This window comes from Aricia agestis, chromosome 22, assembly GCF_905147365.1.
Source record: "Aricia agestis chromosome 22, ilAriAges1.1, whole genome shotgun sequence".
NCBI classification, from domain to species: Eukaryota; Metazoa; Arthropoda; class Insecta; order Lepidoptera; family Lycaenidae; genus Aricia; species Aricia agestis.
In genome coordinates, this window is record NC_056427.1 from 7,294,875 (window position 1) to 7,320,418 (window position 25,544).

General features: G+C 38.9%; 1 protein-coding gene across 2 annotated transcripts in view; it reads right to left on the reverse strand.

Annotated features, from left to right (window-relative positions):
• LOC121738195 (ribosomal protein S6 kinase alpha-5-like) overlaps positions 1-25,544 on the reverse strand; it is a 109,181-nt gene that overhangs the window by 63,985 nt on the left and 19,652 nt on the right. For both annotated transcript variants that reach the window (XM_042130107.1, XM_042130108.1), the window contains exons 3-5: positions 4,141-4,274; positions 3,162-3,246; positions 287-402 (exon numbers count right to left, since the gene is read on the reverse strand). In XM_042130107.1, the coding sequence (XP_041986041.1) occupies positions 287-402; positions 3,162-3,246; positions 4,141-4,274 (335 nt within the window). The remainder of the gene's footprint in view (positions 1-286; positions 403-3,161; positions 3,247-4,140; positions 4,275-25,544) is intronic.

The window sequence follows — 25,544 nt, forward strand, 5'->3', positions numbered from 1 at the left end:
TGGGATTGTAATGTGTTTTGTGCATTTAAATAAATAAATAGAAATAAAATAGAGTTGTTATGCCAAGTTGGTTTACTTGTTTAGGTTACAGAAATTTTTTTTCAAAAGAGAAGCTTTTTTAAAGACAGTTAGTTCCCTTCTATATATTAACGGTTACTGTTACAACCAGAAATACAAGTCACAAATTCTGTACAGCCAGGGAAAGTGACTTGGCTGCATTACAAAATTTTTTACTTTGGCGAAAATCGTGTGCATTTCTTGCGTCTAGGTCTGAAGTTTCACTCACCCTATGCAACTGCTCCAACGCCAGGATGATCTCTGCGATGTATATCCTGACTTCACTCTCCTGGAAATGCTCCCGTTGGTACAGGTGCGTGAACAGCTCGCCTCCGGCCACGTAGTCTGGGGACGAAGGTGGACGTTAGCCGTTAGGGTAGATAGATCAAACAGCACGAAAATGGTGAATGGCGCGGAGGTGGAGATTGTGGATGGATCAATAGGGAACATACAATAAAAATACGACTTATATACCACAAAATAATATGATATTGGACTGAAAAAAAATTGAATAAAGAAAAACCTGTCACTTAAGGTTTATTGAAGGTGGACGTTAGATGTGGATGGACCAAATAGACTGTATATTAATTTTTAGTTTTATTACTGGATGAATTTTTGATTAGGGCATCCGGCAATCCGAAGCAGTAGAGAGAAATTGCCGAAAATGAGCTACAAGCTCGATTTTGATAAAAACTTTAACTATATCTGTATCATTAGATGTTACATAAATCGGTACTATCAAAATCTTTACTTAAGTTGGCAAATTATTTTGTCATCTCTTCATTTATATTTTAACTAAACACAGACAATCTAACAACGAACCTACCCTAACATATCGATTTTTCTGTAACCACTCCACTTCTTTTGTTTTAGCAGACCCCCAAAAAACTTGATGAGGGTCGAATACAGGGGTTTAAATTTTCATATCACGTCAGTGGTTAGATTTTAATATATTGATTATTTCTTCTGAGGGGTGAGAATAAAGTCTTAACAATTGTATGAGTTCTGTCGCCTAGCAGAAAGTTTTATGATTGCTCATAACTCATAAGTCATACATTATTTGACGCCCGCACGTCCGTTGCGTCAAAATTCGTTTATCGCGAACCGTAAATTCCAGGATAAAAAGTATCCTATGTCCCTTCCCGGGACTCAAAGTATTTCCGTACCAAATTGCATAAAAATCGGTTGAGCAGTTTGGGTTCGAAGAGGCAACAGTCAGACAGGCAAAATCAATCCGCCGTCGTGTAACTCAGACCACAGAATAGATAATAGTACAAGTACTCAGACAGACATTAGCGATTCGGTGTGAGGGTAGGTCAGGGTCTATCCCCCCCCCCTCTCCACCCTCGCGCCGCCCGCCGTCTGTCTCGGACAGGCGTCGGTGTTGAGGGGGGGGGGGGGGGGGGGGGGGTGAATATAATGTGGATTATTACGATTGCGTGGATGGTCGACACAGTTGATTGTTAATGATCGGTTTCGACTTTCGAGTTTTCTGACAATATGTTTTCTATAGGGCATTTCAAAAGTGGTATAGTAAGCCGAAAAGGAGTGACTCAGGGCGTCATTCTGAACTACTTTTGTTCTACGACTTTCGCGACCCCCTGAGTCATTTCAGCTTATTATACTTACCACAATTGAAACACGCTGTATTTACTTGCGATTTTCATTGGCTAATGTAAAAATCTGTTTCAATGAACTTAATAGAATGAATAATGTCAACAAAACCACAGAAAGTGAGCTGATAGTTATGCAGCATTTGTTAAATTGGCTGGCCCGTTTGTGTTGTGGCTTTGAAACTATACGGACTTAATATGATAGCAGTAAAAAAATACTTATAATATTAATGTGAATCTGTCTGTCTGCCTGTACCCAATATTTAACGGCGGAGGGGTTATGCTTTCAACCCAATATTTAACGGCGGAGGGGTTGTGCTTTCAAGGATTCTGCGTCCGGAGCAGACTTAGGGTGGGTTGCACCAACTTACTCTAACTACAACTTTAACTATAACTTTAACTACAATGCAAAATGTCAAATCTTCGGTTAAAGTTAAAAATGGACGCCATCAAGACGCCATATTTAACATAGCCATAGAGCTCGACAAGGATTTAAATGCACGTGGCGAAAAAAGGAACCAACGCTGTCATCATACAACAACGCCATTTTTGACAATTCTCCTTTACCAGCAGCGCCCCCGCCCACGTTCATTTAATGCCTTGTCGACCAGCAACGTCTTCTGTCAAATTCTGTGGTCAAAGTTAAGGATAAAGTTAAATTAGCCTTAACTATAACAATAACTTTCACTTTAACTTTAACCACGCCTCTGGTGCAACCCATTCAAATTTCTCCGGTCAAAGTTATGGTTAAAGTTAAAGCTAAATTTAGCCTTAACTATAACCATAACTTTCCACCTTAACTTTAACCACGCCTCTAGTGCAACCCAACCTTAGAAGCTTACGCACTAAAGTCCTCGTCGGCTCTCACTTTTAGGTTTTGCTCTACGTTTAAACTCCGTGATTGTTTTTTTAAGTTTAAGTTTAGATTTGCTGTATTGTTTTTTTTTTAGTTTAACTTAAGTTGTATAAATGAAGAATTTTCTATTCTGTTCTAAAACCGCTTTCATCTTTTCAATTTCGATCGTCCGCTCTCTCTCTAACTTTAAGCCAAACTACCCACTAAAGTCCGAACGCACGTGCAAACTCCACAACATACAACAATACGTACACGTGTGCCGCGTCAGTAAAACACTTTTACTTGTTTACTAGTTTGGTACCTAGGTCACCTAAAGTACCTCTATTGTATTAGTGTTTGTTTGGAGTTTGCAATGAACGTGTATTGTATTGGGACGATGTTGCAGTTGGTGAAATTATGCTTTAGAGTTTAGACTTTTTGACTTGCGTAAGAGCTATTCAAGTAGCGTACAATCTTTGCTCAAATGAAAGAGCAAATCACGATGATGGGGTGAGGAGGAGGACGCCCGGGGACACGCAATTGGTAGATAGCGAGACGGTCACACGCTATTGGTAGATATTACATAACACCCATTGCCCTCTCCTGATTCGACAAGCGATCTTATAGTTGCACGGCCTGCACAGGAGATCACTCACCTAGTATGAGATGCAGCTTGGCGTCCGTTTGGAACGCGTAGTGCAGCGTCACCAGGAACGGACAAGCGCGAACCGCCTCCAAGACCTGAGGAAACAAAATTAAATATTAGAGCATATATTCAGACAGAAAAGATCATCTGTTGGTAGAACCGCCAATGGACACTCGCAACACCAATGGTGCTACATAGTACACGCCTAATTCCACTGGCGGCATCTATGGCAAGTTACGTTCCTGTATGAAATGACAACCATCATTAGTTATAAGGATGGTTGATGGTTAAGACTTAAGGGTTACCACTTACCGCACGCACTCGGTGAAACAACCGTTTTTGCAGGGATTTGTCTCATTAATCCGGTCAACTAATGTTAAGCCAAGTCTTTACTGTTTATTCTTCGTCTGTCCATTGTCTACCGTTACACCAACCTCATTTCCCGCATCTGTTCTATTTTCGTCACCTTGCCCACAATCTTCTACATCTATCTATTCTATCGTCTACTCTCTTACCTGTCTCTCTGTCCGCGTGTGCTCCACCGTCTTCAGTTTCTGCACTACGGACGCCTTCTATAGCAACATATTTTTCTTGTCTACTGGTCTCTGTGTGTACTGTCTCACTCTACTTGCCGCGTCTGCTCCACAGTCTTTATCTTGTCTACGACCTTCTTCATCTATCTACTGTCTTACCTGTTCTATTTGCCGCGTCTCCTCTGTTGCATTCAACGTTTCTACAACTTTCTTTAGCTGTCTAGTGTCTAGTGTCTACTCTCTCACCTGTCTCCCTGTTCGCGTGTTCTCCGCCATCTTCAGCTTCTGCACTATCGAAGCCTTCTTCAGCACCTTCATCTTGTAGACCCTGCGTCTACTGGTCTCCGTGTCTATTGTCTACTGTCTCACCAGCCTCACTTCCCGCATCTGCTCTTCTGTCTTCAACGTGTCTACAACCTTCTACATCTATCTACAGTGTACTGTCTACTCTCTCACCTGTCTCTCCGTCCGCGTGTGCTCCGCCGTCTTCAACTTCTGCACTATCGAAGCCTTCTTCAGCACCTTCATCGCATAGAGTTTCCCCTCGTCGATGCCACATCGCTTCTTCACCAGGAACACCTTGCCGTACGCTGCGGACAAACAGAGCATTATCATCTAGAAGAATGTTAAACATTTCAAAAGAAACGGGCAGAGGAAAATATAAACTACTAGATGTCCCGGTAAACTTCGTATCCTAACATAAACCTAAGATTTCACTTCAAAAGACACATTTTTCTAAACCTGAAATTCTGTCGCTGTTCGCTGTATTTGTCTGTGATGTGACTTTTCCAATGTGCCAGATAAAGACGATACGAGTAAAATTGTAAAATTTTTCGGTGTAGAATGAGTAAAATGTAGATTAATCTTACTTCTGGTGTATTTTATTTATAGTTTATTATTATTTTGTAAAATTATGTTATCAGTTATCACGATTCAAGTTCAACAAACCACATATCAGTTGATGAACGACTGATAAATGAATCATTTCAGAGAACAAATAGAGAACAGGAAATATCGTGCAATATTTAAAAAGAAATGTCTGCACATAACTTCTAACAATTCACAAGCTTCTTTAAGGTGTAGCTATGTATTTAATATTTATTAATATGCTATAATCTACATCCATACATAAAATGTGTCTGTCTGGCTGTCCGTTGCCCCTTTTAACGCCCAAACCATAAACCGATTTTACTGAAGTTTGGTATTCAGTAGTTTTTATTTTATTTTTATGAAATAAGGGGGCAAACGAGCAAACGGATCACCTGATGGAAAGCAACTTCCGGCGCCCATGGACACTCGCAGCATCGGAGAGCTGCAAGTGCGTTGCCGGCCTTTTAAGAGGGAATAGGGTAATAGGGGAGGGTAAGGAAGGGAAGGGAATAGGGGAGGGTAGGGAAGGGAAGGGAATGGGGGAGGGTAGGGAAGGGAATAGGGTAGGGGATTGGCCCTCCGGTAAACTCACTCGGCGTGAAACAGCGCAAGCGCTGTTTCACGCCGGTTTTACTGTGAGAACGTGGTATTTCTCCGGTCGAGCCGGCCCATTCGTGCCGAAGCATGGCTCTCCCACGTATATATTGTAGATGTAGTAGTGATTGTAGATACTTTGAGTTTCGGGAAAAGCCATAAGATATAATATCCCGGAGAAAGGTACGGTTACCGTGCGATAAACGAATTATGGCAAATTAGAATGTTTACAAGTTTATTCACATTAGAATTAGAATCGTGGTTTAAAATTAACCCAAAAGAACGCCCGCCATAGAAAAAGGAACCTCCTCTTTTTTCGGAAATCGGTTAATTATAACACCGCGGCGACGCGCGTACGAAACATAATGAATGGGTCTTCCGCGCGATGTCGATGCCCCCTATTTACATATCGGCCAAGTTTTATCGGAATTGGCGCAGTTTATTACAACCAGAGACCAGCGGGGCTAAAATGGTCACATTTAGCAATTCCTCTCAATCAATTCAGCAAATGAACTGTCAAAACTGTCAAACTGACAAATGTCAAATCAGTACAAAAATACAGACATGAATTGCAATCAGATTTGCATTTTGCGATTTTAGAAATATGAATCATATTATTATTCATATCATGATTCTTCAAAGCGACCATTTTAGCCCCGCAGCTAGTTATTACTCTATGTTACAACCAACATGAGCACCTGAGCGCTTAGGCAACTAATTTAATGAAGATAGATAAAATATGTACGGTTCTCGCAGATTTTTTTTGGCGGTCAGAGCCGCTCGAAACCTAATAATAATAATACCTATGGACGCTTCACACCACGTCAGTCTGGCCCCGTGCTAAGTACCTGAAGGACTTGTGTTACGGGTACCAGACAACGGAAATACAATATTATATTTATATTTTATACTATACACATATTTAATGCCCATCCATGGACCATGCCCCAGGGTCATTGAAAACTTTTCGGGATTCGAACCCGCGACCCCCGGCTTGAGCCACCACGCGCTCTACCACTGAGCCGTAGAGGTCGTCTAGTAAGTTTTCATTATAATATCAAAGGTTTACATGTATAATAATTAATAAATAATAATACACCGAACATCAAAAAGCGATGTCGTCGATGTATATTAATAAAACATCAAACGGACATCAAAGCTTCTAGAATTTAGAGGTCCACGCACCTAGGCCTGGATAGGGTCGTTGTCTCAAGTTCAAGAGTCAAATGAACACTGAATTACTAGGCTTCCAGACAGACTACAGACCTAAATCGATATGAACAGACAATGTCCGTTTTTGGAGACTGTTGTGAGGTCTACGCACCGTCTCGAGGTCAAGTCCTCAAGTGAGTACTGAGTACACGTCCTGAAGTTCAGACAGATTGAGTCTCTCGCATTTAAATACTACTTAATGCTTATACCATAGTATAATATTAATATAATAATATCTATGGACGCTTCACACCACGTCAGTCTGGCCTCGTGGTAAGTAGTACCTCAAGGACTTGTGTTAGGGATACGAGTCAACGAGGAAATATATTTACTTTTATTGTATTATAATATGATACACATATTTAATACACATCCACCCGTGACCCGACCCAGGAACTTTGAAAACTTTTTTGTTCCGTCGGCGGGATTCGAACCCGCGACCCCCGGCTTGAGCTACCAAGAGCCCACTAACTGAGCCACAGAGGTCGTCAAAAAAAGTATGGTTTGTTGACCTTAGGTTCAAGAGGTAAAGGAACCCTAGACTTCCAGACAGACTACAGACCTAGAGGTCAATATGAACAGACGGTGTCCTTTCTGAGAGATCATTGTAAGGATTGGGGGACATTGAGGTCATAGAATTGTTGAGATTTGAGACCTTGACGCAGCGCGAAGTGAACCCTGAAACACATAGGTCTACAGACTACAATAATTCTTCAAGCCCCATAAGAGCACCGGTGATCGCGACAACAATAAAATACAATAGCATTTCCTGGAATCCGCGATCGAAGTAATAATAACTCCCACACCGATTGTCGGTGACGGTGACCAGTTACGCAGGAGTAATTTTATAGTGCCCAAGTGTGTGCGCAGTACACAAGAGCACTCTCTATTCCTTTACTCTCATAAGTCATAACCACGGAAGTAAAACATGTCATAACCCAGTGGGATGGACGACCGACACGACTGGCGAGATATCAGGCGCAGGACCGACTTTTTACATGCCCATCCGACGCATGGGTCATCTTACTTGACAAATTGTTTGTCAAATTAGCTGATCACCATGTGATCACCTGATTATCGGAGACAATCAGGTAATCAGAGCCTGCATTCTCCTACTCAAACTGGAAATACCATGTTTTCAACGCGGGAATCTAACCCACGACCTCCGAGTCAAAAGCCACGCTCTGAACCATTGGACCTCGTAAATCGATACCAATTACAAACAAACAGTGTCCTTTCTGAAAATTTATTGTAAGGTCTACGCACTTTTGAGGTCATAACACAGACAAAACCTAGATCAATACAACTCAATACTATGTCCTTACACTGTACACAACTGAGGTCTACGCACTGTCTGAGGTCGTGTCCTCAAGTGAGTACACGTCCTGAAGTTCAGAGAGAGACTCTTTCGCATTTATAAATCTACTTAATTCTTATACCATATCCTTTTACTAATATTATAATCAACTAGCTGTTGCCCGCGACTTCGTCCGCGTTAGCATAGTAGACCACGTCCCAAGTATTATTGTACAAAAATATTCAATGTACAGAATTGACCTTCCTACGATTTTATTATATTTAGATGTTCCGTGCGGCTTCGTCCGCGTTATTTGGTAATTTCACGCAACCGTACATTTTTCCGCAAAAAAATAGCCTATGTGCCTTCACGTGGTCTATTCTTCATGTTTGCCAAATAACATAAAAATTGCTCCAGTAGTTCTTAAGATAATAAGCAATTTCATATAATTTCTCCCGTTTTTTCCACATTTGCCTCTATTTCTTCGCTACTATTAGTCTTAGCGTGATAAAATATAGCCTATAGCCTTCTTTGATAAATGGGCTATCTAACACTGAAAGAATTTTTCAAATCGGACTGGTAGTTCGTAGTATAGCGCGTTCAAACAAACAAACTCTTCCGCTTTATAATATTAGTATAGATTTTTCCACATTTTCCTCTATTTCTTCGCTCCTATTAGTCTTAGCGTGATAAAATATAGCCTATAGCCTTCCTCGATATATGGGCTAGCTAACGCTGAAAGAATTTTTCAAATCAGACCAGAAATTCCTGAGATTAGCCCGTTCAAACAAACAAACTCTTCCGCTTTATAATATTAAGTATAGATGCGATTGTGTGCTGTCTGTCATCTCTTCACGCACAAACCGCTTTTACGGATTTTAGCTTTTTGGTAAGAAATACTTTGAGTCCCAGGAATACAGGACAGTTTTTCATCCCAGAAATTTTAAGGTTTCCGTGCAGTAAAACCCTAAAGCTCAGATATCACACAGACAAGACCTAGATCAATACGCATCAATACTACGCCCTTACACAAATAAGGTCTACGCACTGTGAGGTCGTGTCCTCAAGCGAGTACACGTCCTGAAGTTCAAACAGGTTGACTCTCTCGAATTTATATAATCTTTTTTATTTTATAAAAATATTTACTTGGCATATACAGGCGTTCTAAACCAACGTTCATCAAATAAAGAGCATTTCTTTCGGCTGTTTGTATCCTACTAAATAATACTAATATCATAAAGGCGAATGTATGTCTATCTGTAACCTCTTCACGCCCAAACCGCTGAACCGATTTTGTCAAAATTTGGAATAGAGATACTTTAAGTTCCGGGAATTCCTAACACGAACATACTATATATCTTAAATACTGCCTTCTCAACCCGAACAGGTTAACTGCAACTAATCATCGACCAGCACCCGTAGGCCATAGCATGGCTACAGTAGAGATGCGAAAGTATAGAGGACGATTCCGCTAGAGACGACCCTCAACACGAATTTTTAAAGTATAGCATTTGTTACATATTTTTTAATTGACTTATAAATAAAAAGATGTATATTTACTAGCAAAAGAACTTTTATGAGTAAAAATTGTAATTTGAATGATTTAGAGCATTTTGAAGTGATATCATCTAACGGCGCGAGAAAAACTGCTTATGCCACACATGATCATTTTTACTCTAAATTACTATCTCGAAGTTAAATTTCATTACATACTATTGACTGTATAATATAAGTTTCTATTTCGTTGCAAAAAAAACAACAATTGTGAAATAGTTTTCAAACATTATTAAAGGAAAATTGCCATGGTTGCACCCGCGATAAAAAAAGGTACAAAAGTTTAGTTTTCTCGCTAAAATATATTGTTAATAATTTAAAAATTTGTGAAAGTAAGGAGAAATGTGAGGGAAATTAGAATTAATCATTGTAACAAACTATTTTATTATTTTTAATAAGAAACAGAACCTTTAAAGTGGTTGCGCCCGCGATCGAAGCAGTACAATTGGAAATGCAACAAATTATTTTTTGACTATTCTAGTGATTTTCGTCTTATTTCATATTATTTAGGTAAACAATAACGTTAGATTATATTTGTTATTATTACTTTACATGTAATTAAAAGATTTATAAAAATTTGAATGGAGTCACATCGTGTTTTATATTTTTCGAAATATTTAATGTAATACTTAACAGATGTTTCAAAATGATTATTTATATTCTTTTATTTTTAAATATTTTAGAAGAAATGCTACAAATGACAGGAAAAATCATATTTAATATTTTTCCTTGAAAAAAATATTTTTACTTATAATTCGCCCATATGCTTTTAAATTATAAATATTAATTTTGAATTAAAGGTGTGCTGTAGTTCGGTTTTATAACTATACATCGAAAAAGGTTTGCTTAAGTTACATTATTTAATTGTTTTTAGTGATTTAGATGATTTCTTTTCTCAGATCGATAAATGACTGATAATTAAAAAATAATAAAATTTTAAATAGTATTATTACAATTTACTAATAATATTATGTATTGCATATCAAAAATGTAGAAATTAGTCGCAGACTTATGAATAAATACAATTTCTTTAGACTCGTTGCGCCCGCGATATTCTGATGTTGCACCCGCGATTGTGAAAATTGTTAATAATTCCTAGTACTAATTACTTAAATTAATTGTATCTAGTTAAATCATTTCTTTCTCTTATACACTTTTGAAATATGGGTTAATAAATTACTAAAAGTTCCACAATTAGCAGTATTCTCAAATGAGTTCTTAATAGAGGACCAATTTGGTTGCACCCGCGATAGCACTTCAAACATGTTTTGTGGCTTTTCTTAGATTTTATTTTAGTTTTCATTTACAATTTATAATTGAACTAGTTAAAATGTATCCCTTCAAAAGATAATTTATTAATAAATGTGTTTTATTTTGTCAGTAGGGCGCTTTAAGTGCGTCAAAATGTTGCATCCGCGATAATGGAATCGCCCTAGACAAACTGCGGAGATAAACTAAAGGTGCCGTTCCGATCTTTACCGCGGCTAGCCGCGATTAACAACAAATCAAATATATAATGCCACTTTATAACAATTAAATTATAGACAATATGGACTATGTCTACGTCATAAAGTAGGATTTTATTTGACGTTTTACGGCTATAGTCTGTATGTCAGAAAGTGGCATTATATTTGATTTTTTGTCGATCGCGGCTAGCCGCGGTAAAGATCGGAACGGCCGTGGCACCTTCAGTTTATCTCCACAGTTTGTCTTAGATACTTTCGCATCTCTAGCCACTAGCCATGCTACGGATGCAGGACAACATAAAAATGCAGAAAGTCGACCATCTGCTGTGAGCACATTCCGTCCGAGATCATTTTACCTTTAATCTCACAGTGAACTTTATGAGGTGTACATAAGGACGTATGAGAGGTAAATTAAATATGAACCTGTAGCACAGGTGTGTTCACCTAAAACTGAACCTTACGTGGTTGGGATAAGGACGTGTGAGAGGTAAATGAACTGTGAACGGTCAGTAGCACAGCCTCACAAGTCACAGGTGTGCATACCTGACGCATCTTATGGCTTCAAATCTATAGAGTTGTAGATTTTGTTTAGGATGAGCAGTATTTAAATTTTAAATTATAATCTTCTTTTTATATATATAATTCTCGTGTCACAATGTTAGGCCGCGTACTCCTCCGAAACGGCTTTACTGATTTTAACCAAATTTTATATATGCATATTCAGTGGGTCTGAGAATCGGCTACTGGGTACTTATTATATTGATAAGTGCATATTACGAGGGCTGCTATTTATGTATCCGGAACTGGCCACTTACAAGAACAATATTTAAAAAGTAATTACAACATTTGAAAATAGAACTCTTTGGTTGAAGAATACATTTTGTTTCATGTGACTGTCAATTATTTTTCCATTGTGGCGTCATTTTGAAAATTGCGTGTCTTCATTTGCCATGGATTTAACGCGTGAACATTTTCGTGCAATGATTTACTACGATTTTCGGCGTGGGCTAAATCAACAACAGTGCTTTATTCAACTCACCGCAACTTTTGGAGATGAAGCACCATCAAAAACCACTGTTTATCACTGGTACAGTGAGTTTAATCGTGGGCGGTCTATGCTCACGGATGAAAATAAAGAAGGTCGCCCAAAAACAGCTGTTGTCCCACAAAATATAGATGCTGTGCGGGAACTAATAATGCGTGATCGTCATGTTACATATCGCGAGATAGAGGCGTCCTTAGGCATAAGTATGACGAGCATACATAAGATATTACACGAACATTTGGCTGTAAAAAAAATATGTTCGCGTTGGATTCCGCACAACTTGACAATCGATCAAAAACGGGCTCGTGTCGATTGGTGCAAAAAAATGATAAAAAAATACAACCGTGGTACTTCAAAAGCCGTTTATAATATCTACACAGGTGATGAATCTTGGATCTATGCATATGACCCCGAAACTAAACAACAGTCAACGGTGTGGGTGTTCCAAGATGAGCCGAAACCAACAAAAGTTACTCGTGCAAAAAGTACTTTGAAGCAAATGGTCGCCTGTTTTTTTGGAATTAATGGACATGTGGCTACAGTGCCATTAGAGAATCGTAAAACGGTTAATTCTGAATGGTATACGACCATTTGTTTACCAGAAGTCTTTGAAGAAATAAGAAAGGACAACCGACAACGCAGAATCATATTACATCACGACAATGCTAGCTGTCACACCTCAGCTGAAACAACTCAGTTTTTGGAGGGTCAAAAGATCGAATTGACTGGTCATCCGCCGTACAGCCCTGATTTGGCACCTAACGATTTCTTTTTATTTCCATACGCGAAGAACAAATTACGTGGTCAACGTTTTTCGAGCCGCGAAGAGGCTGTTGATGCGTTCAAAATGCACGTTTTGGAGATACCTCAATCAGAATGGAAAAAGTGCTATGAAAATTGGTTCCAGCGTATGCAAAAGTGTGTCGATCATCGCGGCGAATATTTTGAAAAGCAATAAAACCATATTAAATTATATATGTTTGTTTCTTTTTTTAATTCCGGATACATAAATAGCAGCCCTCGTATGTTGAATAAATTATATTAAATTATTACAACTCGAGACTGACGGCGACCATTGTTTGTGCGACGGGATAGCGATGGACGCCATGCCATGGTTAATGGTACTCGTAACATGCTTATTTAGTTACTTCAATAAAATAATACGGGCGAAATACTTCATATATATGGTAAAGCAACGTTTGCCGGGACAGCTGATATATTTATATACTAGCTGTTGCCCGCGACTTTGTCCGCGTGGACTTTAGTTTATAGCGCGCGGTGTCAACAAAATTTGTGTCAAATTTAAAAACTTTTTAAAACCCTGGTAAGTGGTACCCCTCTTAGGGCCGCGCTACACCGGAATGGCAGCGCTGAAAGTGCTCGCCTCGCCGCTGCCATTCCGGTGTATTATAGAATTTATAAAGTATAATACTGTATAGACTAGCAACTGCCTTCCGCCGACATTCGTTTATCACGATTCACACGGTAGCCCTACATTTTGCGGCATTAAAAGCTTTTTACATATTTTCTCTGAAGTTAATTCATAGTCCAACGAGATTTCATCAAAATCGGTTCGACGACTTTTGCGTTTAAGAGGTAATAGAGTATAGACGGACACACACTTTGGAATAAATTATTTCGTACTGTCGTATATATTACAAAATATCAGTATGGATGCGATTGCATGTGACAATTTAAAAAAAAAAACATTAATTCATACTTGAAATGTCAAAACTCAAAACGGCCCCAAACACTACTGAAATGGCCCCAATTTGTGGTCCAACACCTGTGGCGTCGCGTTTTTATATTTTCTGTGAGACTCATCATTAAATTAAACTTAAGTAATCATTAAATCTGAGTAGGCTACACGCTCCACGTGGCTTTCCATTTCAATGTACCAGGAACGCATACGTCTGTAGGAGCTAACGACCGGCACACTCGTGGTTATTGCGCGTTTTGTATTGCGAAGTTTGGGTTCATTATCATCATCAGCCTATTGTCAATTCTAGTTTTTAGGGATACTAAGTAAAATGAACACTTATTATTTTGCCCTGTTCGTCTCTTTAAGACAAGACGATGCACGCAAATTCCTTTTTCATGCGCACATTTATCAGCATGCACGTGCCGACCGCGCCGCAGTTTTGTATTTTATTGTATGAAATGATTTCACTTGGATAAAAAGTATCTACATAATTATGGCCTTTCCCAGGACTCAAAGTATCTCCATGCCAAACAGCAAAATCGGTTCAGGTTCGGTTTGGGCTTGAACAGTTAACAGACAAACAAACAGACAGACACACTTTCGAGTTTCGCATTAATATCATAAAGTATATTATGGCACCAACCAACTTTCGCCAAACCTAAAACCCATAACTCCCAACCAGGCACCGGAAACGCATCTGAGGTAGGCGACCGGACCATCTGCCGCGCAAAAAACGTCCCACCTGGCCGACCTGCCTCACAGCGGCAATGACGTTTCACGAAGCACTACTAACTTATGAAAGTTAGTAGAGATTTTGACAGACTAGAGATCGCCCAATGGTCGAAATTCGACCATTGGGCGATTTGCAGGTTTTGAGTCCACTGAAATAAGTTCAATGGACTCAAAACCTGAAAAAACGCGAATATCACTTAGCGGCCTTTTTTCTTATGGCGGCAGATTTTTACTCTGTATCGGTCCGGACTCCGGAACCCTTCGTGCGCGAGTCCGACTCGCACTTGGCCGATTTTATTTTGCGCTTGTTTGTATAGATATTAGATACAAACACAAGTTGGATGCTCAGTAAAATCAAGAAAGCCGACACGATATAAATATTATATCTGCCAAAATGCGATGAAAACGCGCAGAAGACGAGAAGCATCAGAAACACGCGTCGTCAGTGCGTAAAAAAACGTGGTGGGGAGAGCCCTAAGCCCAACATTTTCAGTAGAAACCTTGCTGATAAATAATAATATCTATGGACGCTTCACACCACGTCATTCCGGCCCCGTGCTAAGTACCTGAGGGACTCGTGTTACAGGGACAACGGAAACATATTCGTGTCTGTCTGTGTGTCAGTGTCTGTCTGACTGACCGCGGACTCGTTCCAAACTCTAATGCACTATACCGGATCGGATACAAGCGTCCTGCCGCGAAGCTCACGCAAGCCAAGCGTGATCTGGGGGCACGGCAGTGCCCCAGCCAAGCTTTTTATACTCTCTTTACACGCTTGTGCTTGTGGGCGCTTGCAAAACCTTGGCAAGCATGGAAACGCAGCATAAAGGGTGGACTGATTTTGATGTAGGTTTGAAGCCTCATATAGACAGAGTATAAAATAACTTTTAATTAATGTTTATTATGCGTAGAATACAGGAATAATAATTAGTCAAGAGCGAGTCGGAATCGCGCACGAAGGCTTCCGTAAAGTTATAGAACAAAAATAGGCCAAAAATTGTGTTTTTTGTATAGGAGGCTTTATTGGGAGCCCCCCTTAAATTTTTATTTTATTTAAATATAGAATGACCACGTGGAATGACCGAAAAAATGTGACTAAGCATCATCAAAGTTTAGTAGTGTCTACGTCACAATTTGTCACAATCGCCCTCTAAAAACACAGCATGCAAATCGCAAACCACCAGGTGCACATAAGGTCAGTGGTAGTAAGGACGCGCGGGTCGTTACCCCGGGCGGCGGGCACCCGGGGGCACCGCTACGCTTTCGGGGTTCAACGACCCGTCGCCGCCCCGTCCTTCCGCGCGAGCTCCTACGCTGTCGTGTGATCCTAGTATTTTGACGAGTTTGTGTGTTAATTATCCTTAATTAAAACTAGAGTAAGGCCTCGGAGAAAACCGGCGTGAAACGTTACCTAGTCACGCTTAAACGGCTGAGCCGATTTTGATGAACTTTAGTATGGATATACTTCGGGATACTTTGAAAAATCGAAAAGTATAGCTAGGATAGTTTTTGTTGTGGAAAATTTACGGTTCCCGCACATTAAGCGAATTTCAGCACAACGGAGTTTCGGACGTCATCAAGTATGTAATACTAGATGTTACGCGCGGCTTCGCCCGCGTAATTTTGGAATGTCACGGAAACCGTATATTTTTCCGCAAAAAAAGAAACCTATGTCCTTTCACGTGGTCTACTCCTTATTTTCCTCTATTTCTTCGCTCCTATTAGTATCAGGCCTCAGCGTGATAAAATATAGCCTAGAGCCTTCCTCGATAAATAAGACTATCTAACACTGAAATCATTTTTAAAATCGGACCAGTACTTCCTGAGATTAGCGCGTTCAAACAAACAATCAAACCAACAAACTAACAAACTCTTCCGCTTTATAATATTAGTATAGATTAAAATTATTATAGTTTCTGTCTGCTCCGTGATAAGTTGATAACTTAAAAAGTCGAACCGAAGTTATGAAATATACTAATTACGACTATTTTTTTAGTTTTTGCCTCTAATTTATAGTAAGGCCAACGCTAAAATAAATTTACAAAGTTTCCATAACACTGGTACGTTCTCTAACTCTTCTAGAAAATTCCAATTTGAAAAAAAAAAAACAAATGATTTGATTTGAAAAAATTTCCACACGAATCTAGAGAAATTAGAATGAAATCGCTTACTTCAATATTTCATCACTTATCGCTTAGTCATTACGTGCTTAATATCACGTTACAAAAGTCTCAAAACCATAGTCCGAGCCACGAGACAAGTCATAAAACTTGTAAAGAGAAATTAATTATTGATTCATAGTCCACAGAGGCCTGCGTAATTTGGTCGCGTTAAATAACGTAGATCCGATAGCTCGACTAAATAACGTAGATCCGAATTGCGACATCTGCCTTTGCATAAATTTCTCTGAGCGTACCCGGGTATTTAATTTAATCCGTCCATCGTGGGTACCGAAGCATAAAGTTAATATACCTAGCGGAATAGAGCAACAATCTCGAGCTGTCAAACGAAACCGAAATCGGTTTCATCTGTGTGAAAAATATGTGTACGTATACACTTACACAAGCATGATTGAACATGATTTCTATGAGATTAAATTGTCAACGTGCGGCACGTGCCGACTGGACGTCAAAAAAAGAGTGCTGCTGTCATGTATCACACGTCTCTTTTTTCCACGCAGTGTTACTGATAGTGGCATCTCTCTTGCTCAGGCCTTTGTTTCTCTATTTCGCTAGGTATATTAACTTTATGGTATCGAAGACACAATAGATTTTCAATTGTCATGCTGGCAGCCGGCTGCCGCTTGGGGATTGAACAATTGTAGTCTCTAAAACGTCTAAAATTTCGTTAAAAGACACAGAAATAGAGTTGAGACACAGGGAAAGGACAAATGCTACGTTTTACCGCTGAAAACTGTACGGTTTCCGCGTGTCTTTTGTGCCCACGCGACGTAACACGTTTAAACGTTTTTGGCTTCTTTGAAAAAGAGTTATCAAACTTTATTATCTACAACCACGAGTATTGTGATTTGTGGTTAAAACGTTGAACTAGATTGATAGCAATAATAAATTGTACAATTATTATGTAAAAAACCCAACAAATGGACGCTGTTAAGCATTCGTGTACTAACCCACACAAGAAGATTCTTTAGAGTTTAGAGTTTAGATGATTTAGAACAAGACTGCACTTAAAATTCAAGATTTTTTTGTAAGTTAAAACAAAAAGCACAGTGACCAAATAACGCCAATCTGGAAACTCAAGCCACCTATAGTTCCTGCACGATCCCTATAAGGTTCAGAAACCTACTAGTAAATTGAAATCTCGGAATCGGCTCCAACGATTTTCATGAAATTTAATATATAGGGGATTTCGCGGGCGATAAATCGATCTAGCTAGGAATCATTTTTAGAAAATGTATTTTTATTCGTGTTTTATCGATAACCGACAAACTGAAAAATATGACTCTTCCTGACATCTATTGGCGAATAATAATACTATTTTGTGAGCAACTAATTGCTTTAACGACACAACAATAGCTAAAGCTATTCCAGCAGATGGCGTTGTTAAGTAACACGAAGTCAATGAGTGTTTGCTATACCGAGCTTTGCTCGGTCATCCAGGTACTTAAGATTTATGCTAGGGTTTTGACGTCACACTTGACAGTTGACACTACAAACCACCAATGTTATGACGTCACATTGTGTGAATTGTGATGTGTTCACTGTCCAATGACGTCACTAACCCTTCAACAACTAACAACGGTACCTTCGGCTACCAGAAACTGGACACGACCCGTTAGAGACAAAAATAAACTTTAACACCTACGTCATAAGATACGTTTCTCATCGCTCTAATTATCGCTGGACCATTTTAGGAGACCTTTAGGAAATTTAACCTTAATTTCTGCAGCGATATCGATTTTTCTCAACATATATTATAAATGCGAAAGTATCTCTGTCTGTCTGTCTGTCTCGCTATCACGCCAAAACTACTGAACCGATTGTAATGAAATTTTGTACACAGATAGTCTAAAGCCTGAGAAAGGACATAGGCTACTTTTTAACTGGAAAAAGGTGTTGTAAGGGGGTGAAAATGCGTAAATTTGTTCAAATTAAGTTAGTTCCAAAAATTCATAACAGATGGCGCTAAGAGACGTCTACGTACGTCTAAATCTTAGTCGGACGAGAGTTAAACCCAGTGTGAAAATATGTATGAAAAATTATTCATATTTGACGCGGACGAAGTCGTGGGCAATAGTTAGTGAGAAATATCAGTACAAAAATACAGAAATGAATTGCAAGCAGAGTTGCATTTTGCAATTTTAGAAAAATGAATCATATTATTATGATTCATATCATGATTCTTCAAAGCGACCATTTTAACCCCGCCGTTTTCACCCTTAGGGCAAGTCCAAAAGTTAGGATGCTACGATGCCACAGACAGACAGACAGACAGGCACACACAGACACGTAAAACTTTTCACACCCAACCCCCCCTTTCTGTCGGGGGTTAAAAATTACCCTCCTTTTTGCTTCGCAGTCGGGTAACAAAGTTCTACACTCCACAACGTAGCATCTACGGTGTCACGGACTTTCACGGGGACACGAGGCGTGCACGTGATGGGTGTCACGTTCCGCGCAACGTAAGTTAAGGCTGCGCTACACCGTACACGTAGATAACGGGTTAAGGGACGGTTAGATGTGCAATGAGTGTGTTTAAAATTCTCTTTGCTACCAGCGCCAGCGGGGCTAAAATGGTCACATTTAGCAATCCCTCTCAATCAATTCAGCAAATGAATTGTCTAAACTGTCAAACTGACAATTAATGTCAAATTAGTACGAATTACTAGACATGAATTGCAAGTAGAAGTTTGCATATTTTGCGATTTAAAAAAAATGAATAATATTATGATTCATAATATGATACTCCAAAGCGACCATTTTGGCCCCGCAGGTTTTTTTTAATGAAATAAGGGGGCAAACGAGCAAACGGGTCACCTGATGGAAAGCAACTTCCGTCGCCCATGGACACTCGTAGCATCAGAAGAGCTGCAGGTGCGTAGCCGGCCTTTTAAGAGGGTATAGGGTAATAGGGGAGGGTAGGGATGGGAAGGGAAGGGAATAGGGGAGGGTAGGCTAGGGAAGGGAATATAGTAGGGGATTGGTCCTCCGGTAAACTCACTCACTCGGCGAAACACAGCGCAAGCGCTGTTTCAGGCCGGTTTTCTGTGAGAACGTGGTATTTCTCCGTCGAGCCGGCCCATTCGTGCCGAAGCATGGCTCTGCCACGTATACCTGGTACCTTAGGGTCTATACTCTATCGTGTCATATCAAATAATAAATTATGTCACGATAATAATATGCGTATTAGCCACGATAGTCTATTTTAGGGAATGCAATACCAGGATCCCGCATACATTTCGCGGGACCAATCCCGGTCGAAAATTTAGCGGGATCCCGCGGGACTGGCGGGATTACAAAGAAGCGTGATTCATACGTGTAACTCTGCGCGAGTGGGCGCGTGAACCGGCTACAGGTAGCCCGCTAAACAATTTACCTTCAATTTGCCTATAATACACTTTAAATGACAATAATTGTACCAACCAGCGTGGAAACAGAGCCAACTTTTTCAGCTGCTTGCTAGTGGCTACCTTGTGTCGACTGTCGAATATCAGAAGCCGGCTGACGACACAAATAATACCTTAACGTTTTTTAACATACTTTTATAAGCTTGGGCTGTATATATGCAACGGAATCTTTTCTAGCACGATTTTTACCTATAATATGTATTTCGAAAAAAAATAAAAATAAAACACAACAACATAATTATTATTATTACGTAGCCATTTAAAAAAAATCATTTATTTTATATCTGAAGTATTAATAAACTCTTGTGAAAAAAGTGTCCGACAAAGTGCAAAAAAGAGTCTATCAAGTCATTAAAATGTATATAATGATTTATTTTAAAAATCCAACCTGCGGGATCCCGCAAATACCGGGATCCAGCGGGATTGTGATGGTTCAGTCCCGCAAATACCGGGATTGAAATTATCTTACGGGATTTCATTCCCTAGTCTATTCTATATTCAAAATAGTATAATAATTAGTAACAATACTTATAAGCTTAGTATGAAGTAGAATGTCTTATGAGAACCGTTTACGAATACTCTGGTATTATGGTACGCGGAACACATAAAAAGGTATCCACAGCAGCTGATGCGATAATCAAGCCTAATTAATAGAGTTAAAGACTAAATTGGATCGAACCGGCCCACTTCCGCTGGTCACCGAGTTCTAGCCATCCATGTACGGTAACTCCTTGCTTACTCTGGGCTCCTGGTATTTCATAAGTTGAAATATGCTTTTATTATTAACTTGTCTTCAACTTGCAATTTCTGCGACTCTGATAGTTGTTACAAGTATGAAGTAAGTAGTAATACAAACAGGCTAGTACTAGGGTAGCATAACGTAATTAATGATAGTCCAAATGTTTTTCATCCTCCATTATCTACATTAATCCCACCAAAAACATTTTCATGTAAAAATGTTGCCAAGATGAGAACATAATATTATAGTTCGTCGTGTCAAAAAGTAGTAAGATCTCATGTAGAGCCAAGTTTCTAACCTTACATACTCAACCCTAAATCTAAAAACCTTAATTTTACCCTAAAGCGCGGCAAAATATTTGATAATAATATTATAATGTGTCAGCCGCACGAGGAGAATCTATAAACTCTACATTAGTCTAAATCGGTCCAAATAAATCACTACGATTGACAAATATGTAAGCATAATATTAACAAAAAAGTTTAATAACTCCATATTATAATATGTTATATTCAGCAGTTTGGACCTGAAGAGATAACAGGCGGACACCTAGCCTTTCCAATTTAAAATATTAGCATGGATGATGAGAGTTTTACATACTACATAATAATAAATGCGAAAGTTTGTCTGGCTGTCTGTCTGTAACCCCAAACCACTGAACCGATTTTGCTAAAGTTAGGTACTAAGTCTCGTTATGTTTATTATATTATTATTATTTATTTACGATAGTCAAATAACGAGATATTGTAATTCTTTTGTTTCTCATTTTAAAATTAAAATGTAGTTCGGTTTTATTATTTATCATTTTCCGGTAAGCAATAATTTTTTTGGTTCATTTTTCTCTAATAGGATAGCAAAATGAAAATACTTTGGTTATAATTTTAGATTAAAATGCTAGTATGATGTTGGTGATCATTTACTAGTTTTGGTGATCGTTTACTACTTTTGGTTTTACAATGATTTATTTGGAGTCATTTTGTACAAATAGGATAGCGAGATGTTAAATCTTTGGTGATAATTTTACATTAAAATGCTAGTATAATGTTGGTGATCATTTACTAATTTTGGTGATCATTTACTATTTTTGGTTTTGCAATGATTTATTTGGAGTCATTTTACATAAATAGGATAACGAGATGTTAAGTCTTTGGTTATCATTTTACATTAAAATGGTGGTCTGTATTTTGGTGATCGTTTACAATTTTTGTCTGCGAAATGTTACTATTTCTGGTGTACAGTTAATTTTATGCCTTAACAAAATAGGTTGTACATGGTTGTACGAAGTTTTTTGTTACTTTTGTTCAGAGTTTTCAGCATTAAAAAAAAATAATATTAGAATAATATTCAAATTATTCGAACACTTTTGTAAAATATTCGAATTATTCGAATAGTTAATTTGTCGAATAATAACATTCGCTACGTTTTACTAATTGGAAGGTTTTAACTAAGGATATTGACCAAGGCAGGAAGTACTAGGAGCCCATAACAGAACAGGTAGTAACTAGTAAGTCACAAATCTCCACACTGTAATGAGCACCCTATTCCACGCATCAGCGGTCTTGCGGGAACCGTCTGACCTTTAGTAGCTTATGTCTAGTTGTATAACAGCTAAACGGCTAATTAAAAGCAGCCTTTGTTCATATGATATTCGATTCAGTTAGTTTTCAAAGTGCAAAATTGTATTCTTATGAAATACTTATCGTTTTGCTGTTTGTTAGAATAAATATAGAAATAGACAGGCTCCACAGCTTGTATAGGAATGTTTTCCAATGTAGAAACTAGAAACACCATGTAATTAGAGAAAATCGGCGAGGTTTCGCACTTAATTTTCAAATACATATATGTAAATCCCCAAAAATTCCCCACATAATTCTTCATTGACTCCTGGTTTTTGGTTCATACATTTATGGGCATTGTCCTTTGTTGACGAAATCATCCAAAATCTAAATATTATGTAAACTTTCAAATCTTGAATACCAACCATTTTTAGGGTTCCGTACCCAAAGGGTAAAAACGGGACCCTATTACTGAGACTTCGATCCGTCTGTCTCCAGTCCAGTAACTCAAGAACCGCTATAGCTAGACTTCGACTTCGTCGGCTGTATCTCAAGAACGGTGATAGCTAGAGAGTTGAAATTTTCACAGATTATGTATTTCTGGTTCTGCTATAACAACAAATACTAAAAACATAATAAAGTTAATATTTGACTAAAACCCCTTATTTTCCATCCCCAAAAAAAACTATGACATCTATCTACGAATACGCATCAAGCAACAGGTTTTTGGTGATAACTGATAAGAGCCACGCATGCGTTGGACTGATAAAAGCCAGATGGTAGCCGAAATGCTCACATCTGTTGAGCGCCGTGGCCCGTGGTGAAGTAACGCAACGAGTGACGACACGAAAATGCACAAATAAAAACGGCCAAGTGCGAGTCGGACTCGCGAAAGAAGGGTTCCGTACCGTTATAGAGCAAAAAATTGTGTTTTTTGTATGGGAGCCCCCCTTAATTATTTATTTTATTATTAAAATATAATTGAAGTACGAATAAAGTTAAATATTTTGTGAACACTTCAAGTGCTTACCTGTTGCCTGCCGTTATGGATTACGAACAAAAAAATCACGTTTGTTGTATAATATTTAATTTATTTTATTTTTAGTATTTGTTGTTATAGCGGCAACAGAAACACATAATCTGTGAAACACAGATTATGTGTTTCTTTTACGTGTTTCTATTACCGTTCTTGAGTTACAGCCTGGAGACAGACGGACAGACATCGAAGTCTCAGTAATAGGGTCCCGTTTTTACTCTTTGGGTACGGTACCCTAAAAAAGGAATCCTTACTAAGTACTAACATAATAATATGATAATAACTCCCACACCGGTTTCGGTGACGGTGGCCGGTTTCATTAAAACCAGGCCAGTTACGTTGGAGTGATTTTATATTGCCCAAGTGTGTGCGCAGTGCGCACTGCGCAGTACACAAGAGCACTCTCTATTCCTTTTAATCTCATAACCCAGTGGGACGGAAGACCGACACGTCACACGACTGGCGAGAGATCAGGCGCAGGACCGACTTTTTACATGCCCATCCTGGACGCATTCAGGATCATCTTACTTGTCAGACAATCAGGTGATCAACCTGCATTGTCCTAACGTGCAAACGGAGCTGAAAATCTTTTTAACCCATCAATCCCCAAGGGATTCGGCTGCCGTTTAACAATTGAAAATCTAATGTGTCTGCGATACCCACGATGGAGGTGTTAATTTATATAAATTACAACATGTTTGTGACTTGTTTACATACCAAACGTTGTTTACATTAAGCTCAATAACAAAAGCAATTAAAACTCAGTAATGAACAAACAAATTTCCATCTCAACCTCAAAACGGCTTCCTTTTCTTAACCCTAAACAGTGGCGGATTTACAAATTTGCCGCCTGTAGGCTATTCAATTTTAGCCGCCTCTATAACTGACCTTTGAAATTCAATGCGTTAGTTTAGTTCACAATCATATCCCACCGAAAACATTTTTTGAAAATTTTTGGCGAGACGACCACACAAGGTGTGCGGTAGCGAAACGGCGAAGACTTACATATTTACTGGTAAGTATGCAGAATTTGTTTAAGTTAGGGTCAGTAGAGTTAGGCCGTGTGTAGATTCAGAAGCTTGACTCCACATGAGATCTCATATCTTTTTCACAGGGTAAACTTAAACCTAATATGTGGTCTTCTCGGCAATATTTTACAAGAAATGTTTTTGGTGGGATTTTTTATTTCTGTAAGATAAAAAAATGGGGCTAAATTTGCCGCCCCTCTAAATCTGCCGCTCTAGGCTCCAGCCTACTTAGCCTATTGGTAAATCCGCCACTGACCCTAAACGTTCTATTTACAGTCAACAATAACGAGTAAACAGAAGTTTATAAATACTTCAAAGCAAACACGTGAAATAAATTAAAGGTCAAAATGTCACCTCCAGTGAAAAGGTTTCCGAGAGGTAAGATGGAATGGTAAGGTCGCGTTAAGGATAAACAACCTGTGACTTTTATTAAAGTACATTTCCTCATGTTTGCCATGTACTTTCTTTCTAAACATTATTTACTACATGTTCCGCGCGGCATCGCTCGCGTAATTTAGGCATTTCACGGTTATTCATGTGTGCCAAATAACATAAAAATTGCTCCAGTAGTTCTTAAGATAACAAGCAATTTCAATTAATTTCCCCCGTTTTTTCCACATTTTCCTCTATACCTTCGCTCCCATTAGTCTTAGCGTGATAAAATATAGCCTATAGCCTTCCTCGATAAATGGGTTACCTAACACTGAAAGATTTTTTTCAAATCGGACCAGTAGTTCCTGAGTTTAGCGCGTTCAAACAAACAAACTAACAAACTCTTCCGCTTTAAAATATTAGTATAGATAGGGAATACTACACAAAGGTCGGTCAGACGGCGCTTCTAGCACACACAGTAAACAATCCGACCACAACCCGACACACGTCATGTCAGAATATTGACAGGAACGTGGTCAAACGACGAACAAAACATTTGGTTTACCCCGACCGAATTCCGTAACAAAACAGAACCTAACAACTCCCACTCCGGCCGGCACAGCGTCGGTGCGGCGTTGCTAGGCTTCGGCACGGTGTTTGTATGCGTGCGACTAGACGTATGCGAATTATCTAATAAAAATAAGTCGGGTTTTCCTTCCTGACGCTATAACTCCAGAACGCACGGACCGATTTCCACGGTTTTGCATTCGTTGGAAAGGTATCCGGCTCCGTGAAATAAGTACTAGTAAGTTCAAGTAATTCCTAAGTGTTTAGACTGTAAAGTGATATTTTGGTCCATAATTGTTATCACGGTGTGTCGGGGGACAAAAATTTATTGGTTATCTACGTCGTTACTAGCTGTCGCAATTAAAATGAGCCCAAACACGAAACCATTGCTCTAAGTAATTGGTTAGGAGTTGGGTATCCTATTGATTACCAGGTGATGCTGCAGCACCAGGTCAACTTTCCATTAATGTGTAAATATTCATGAATGTCACGGCCTAGAATGC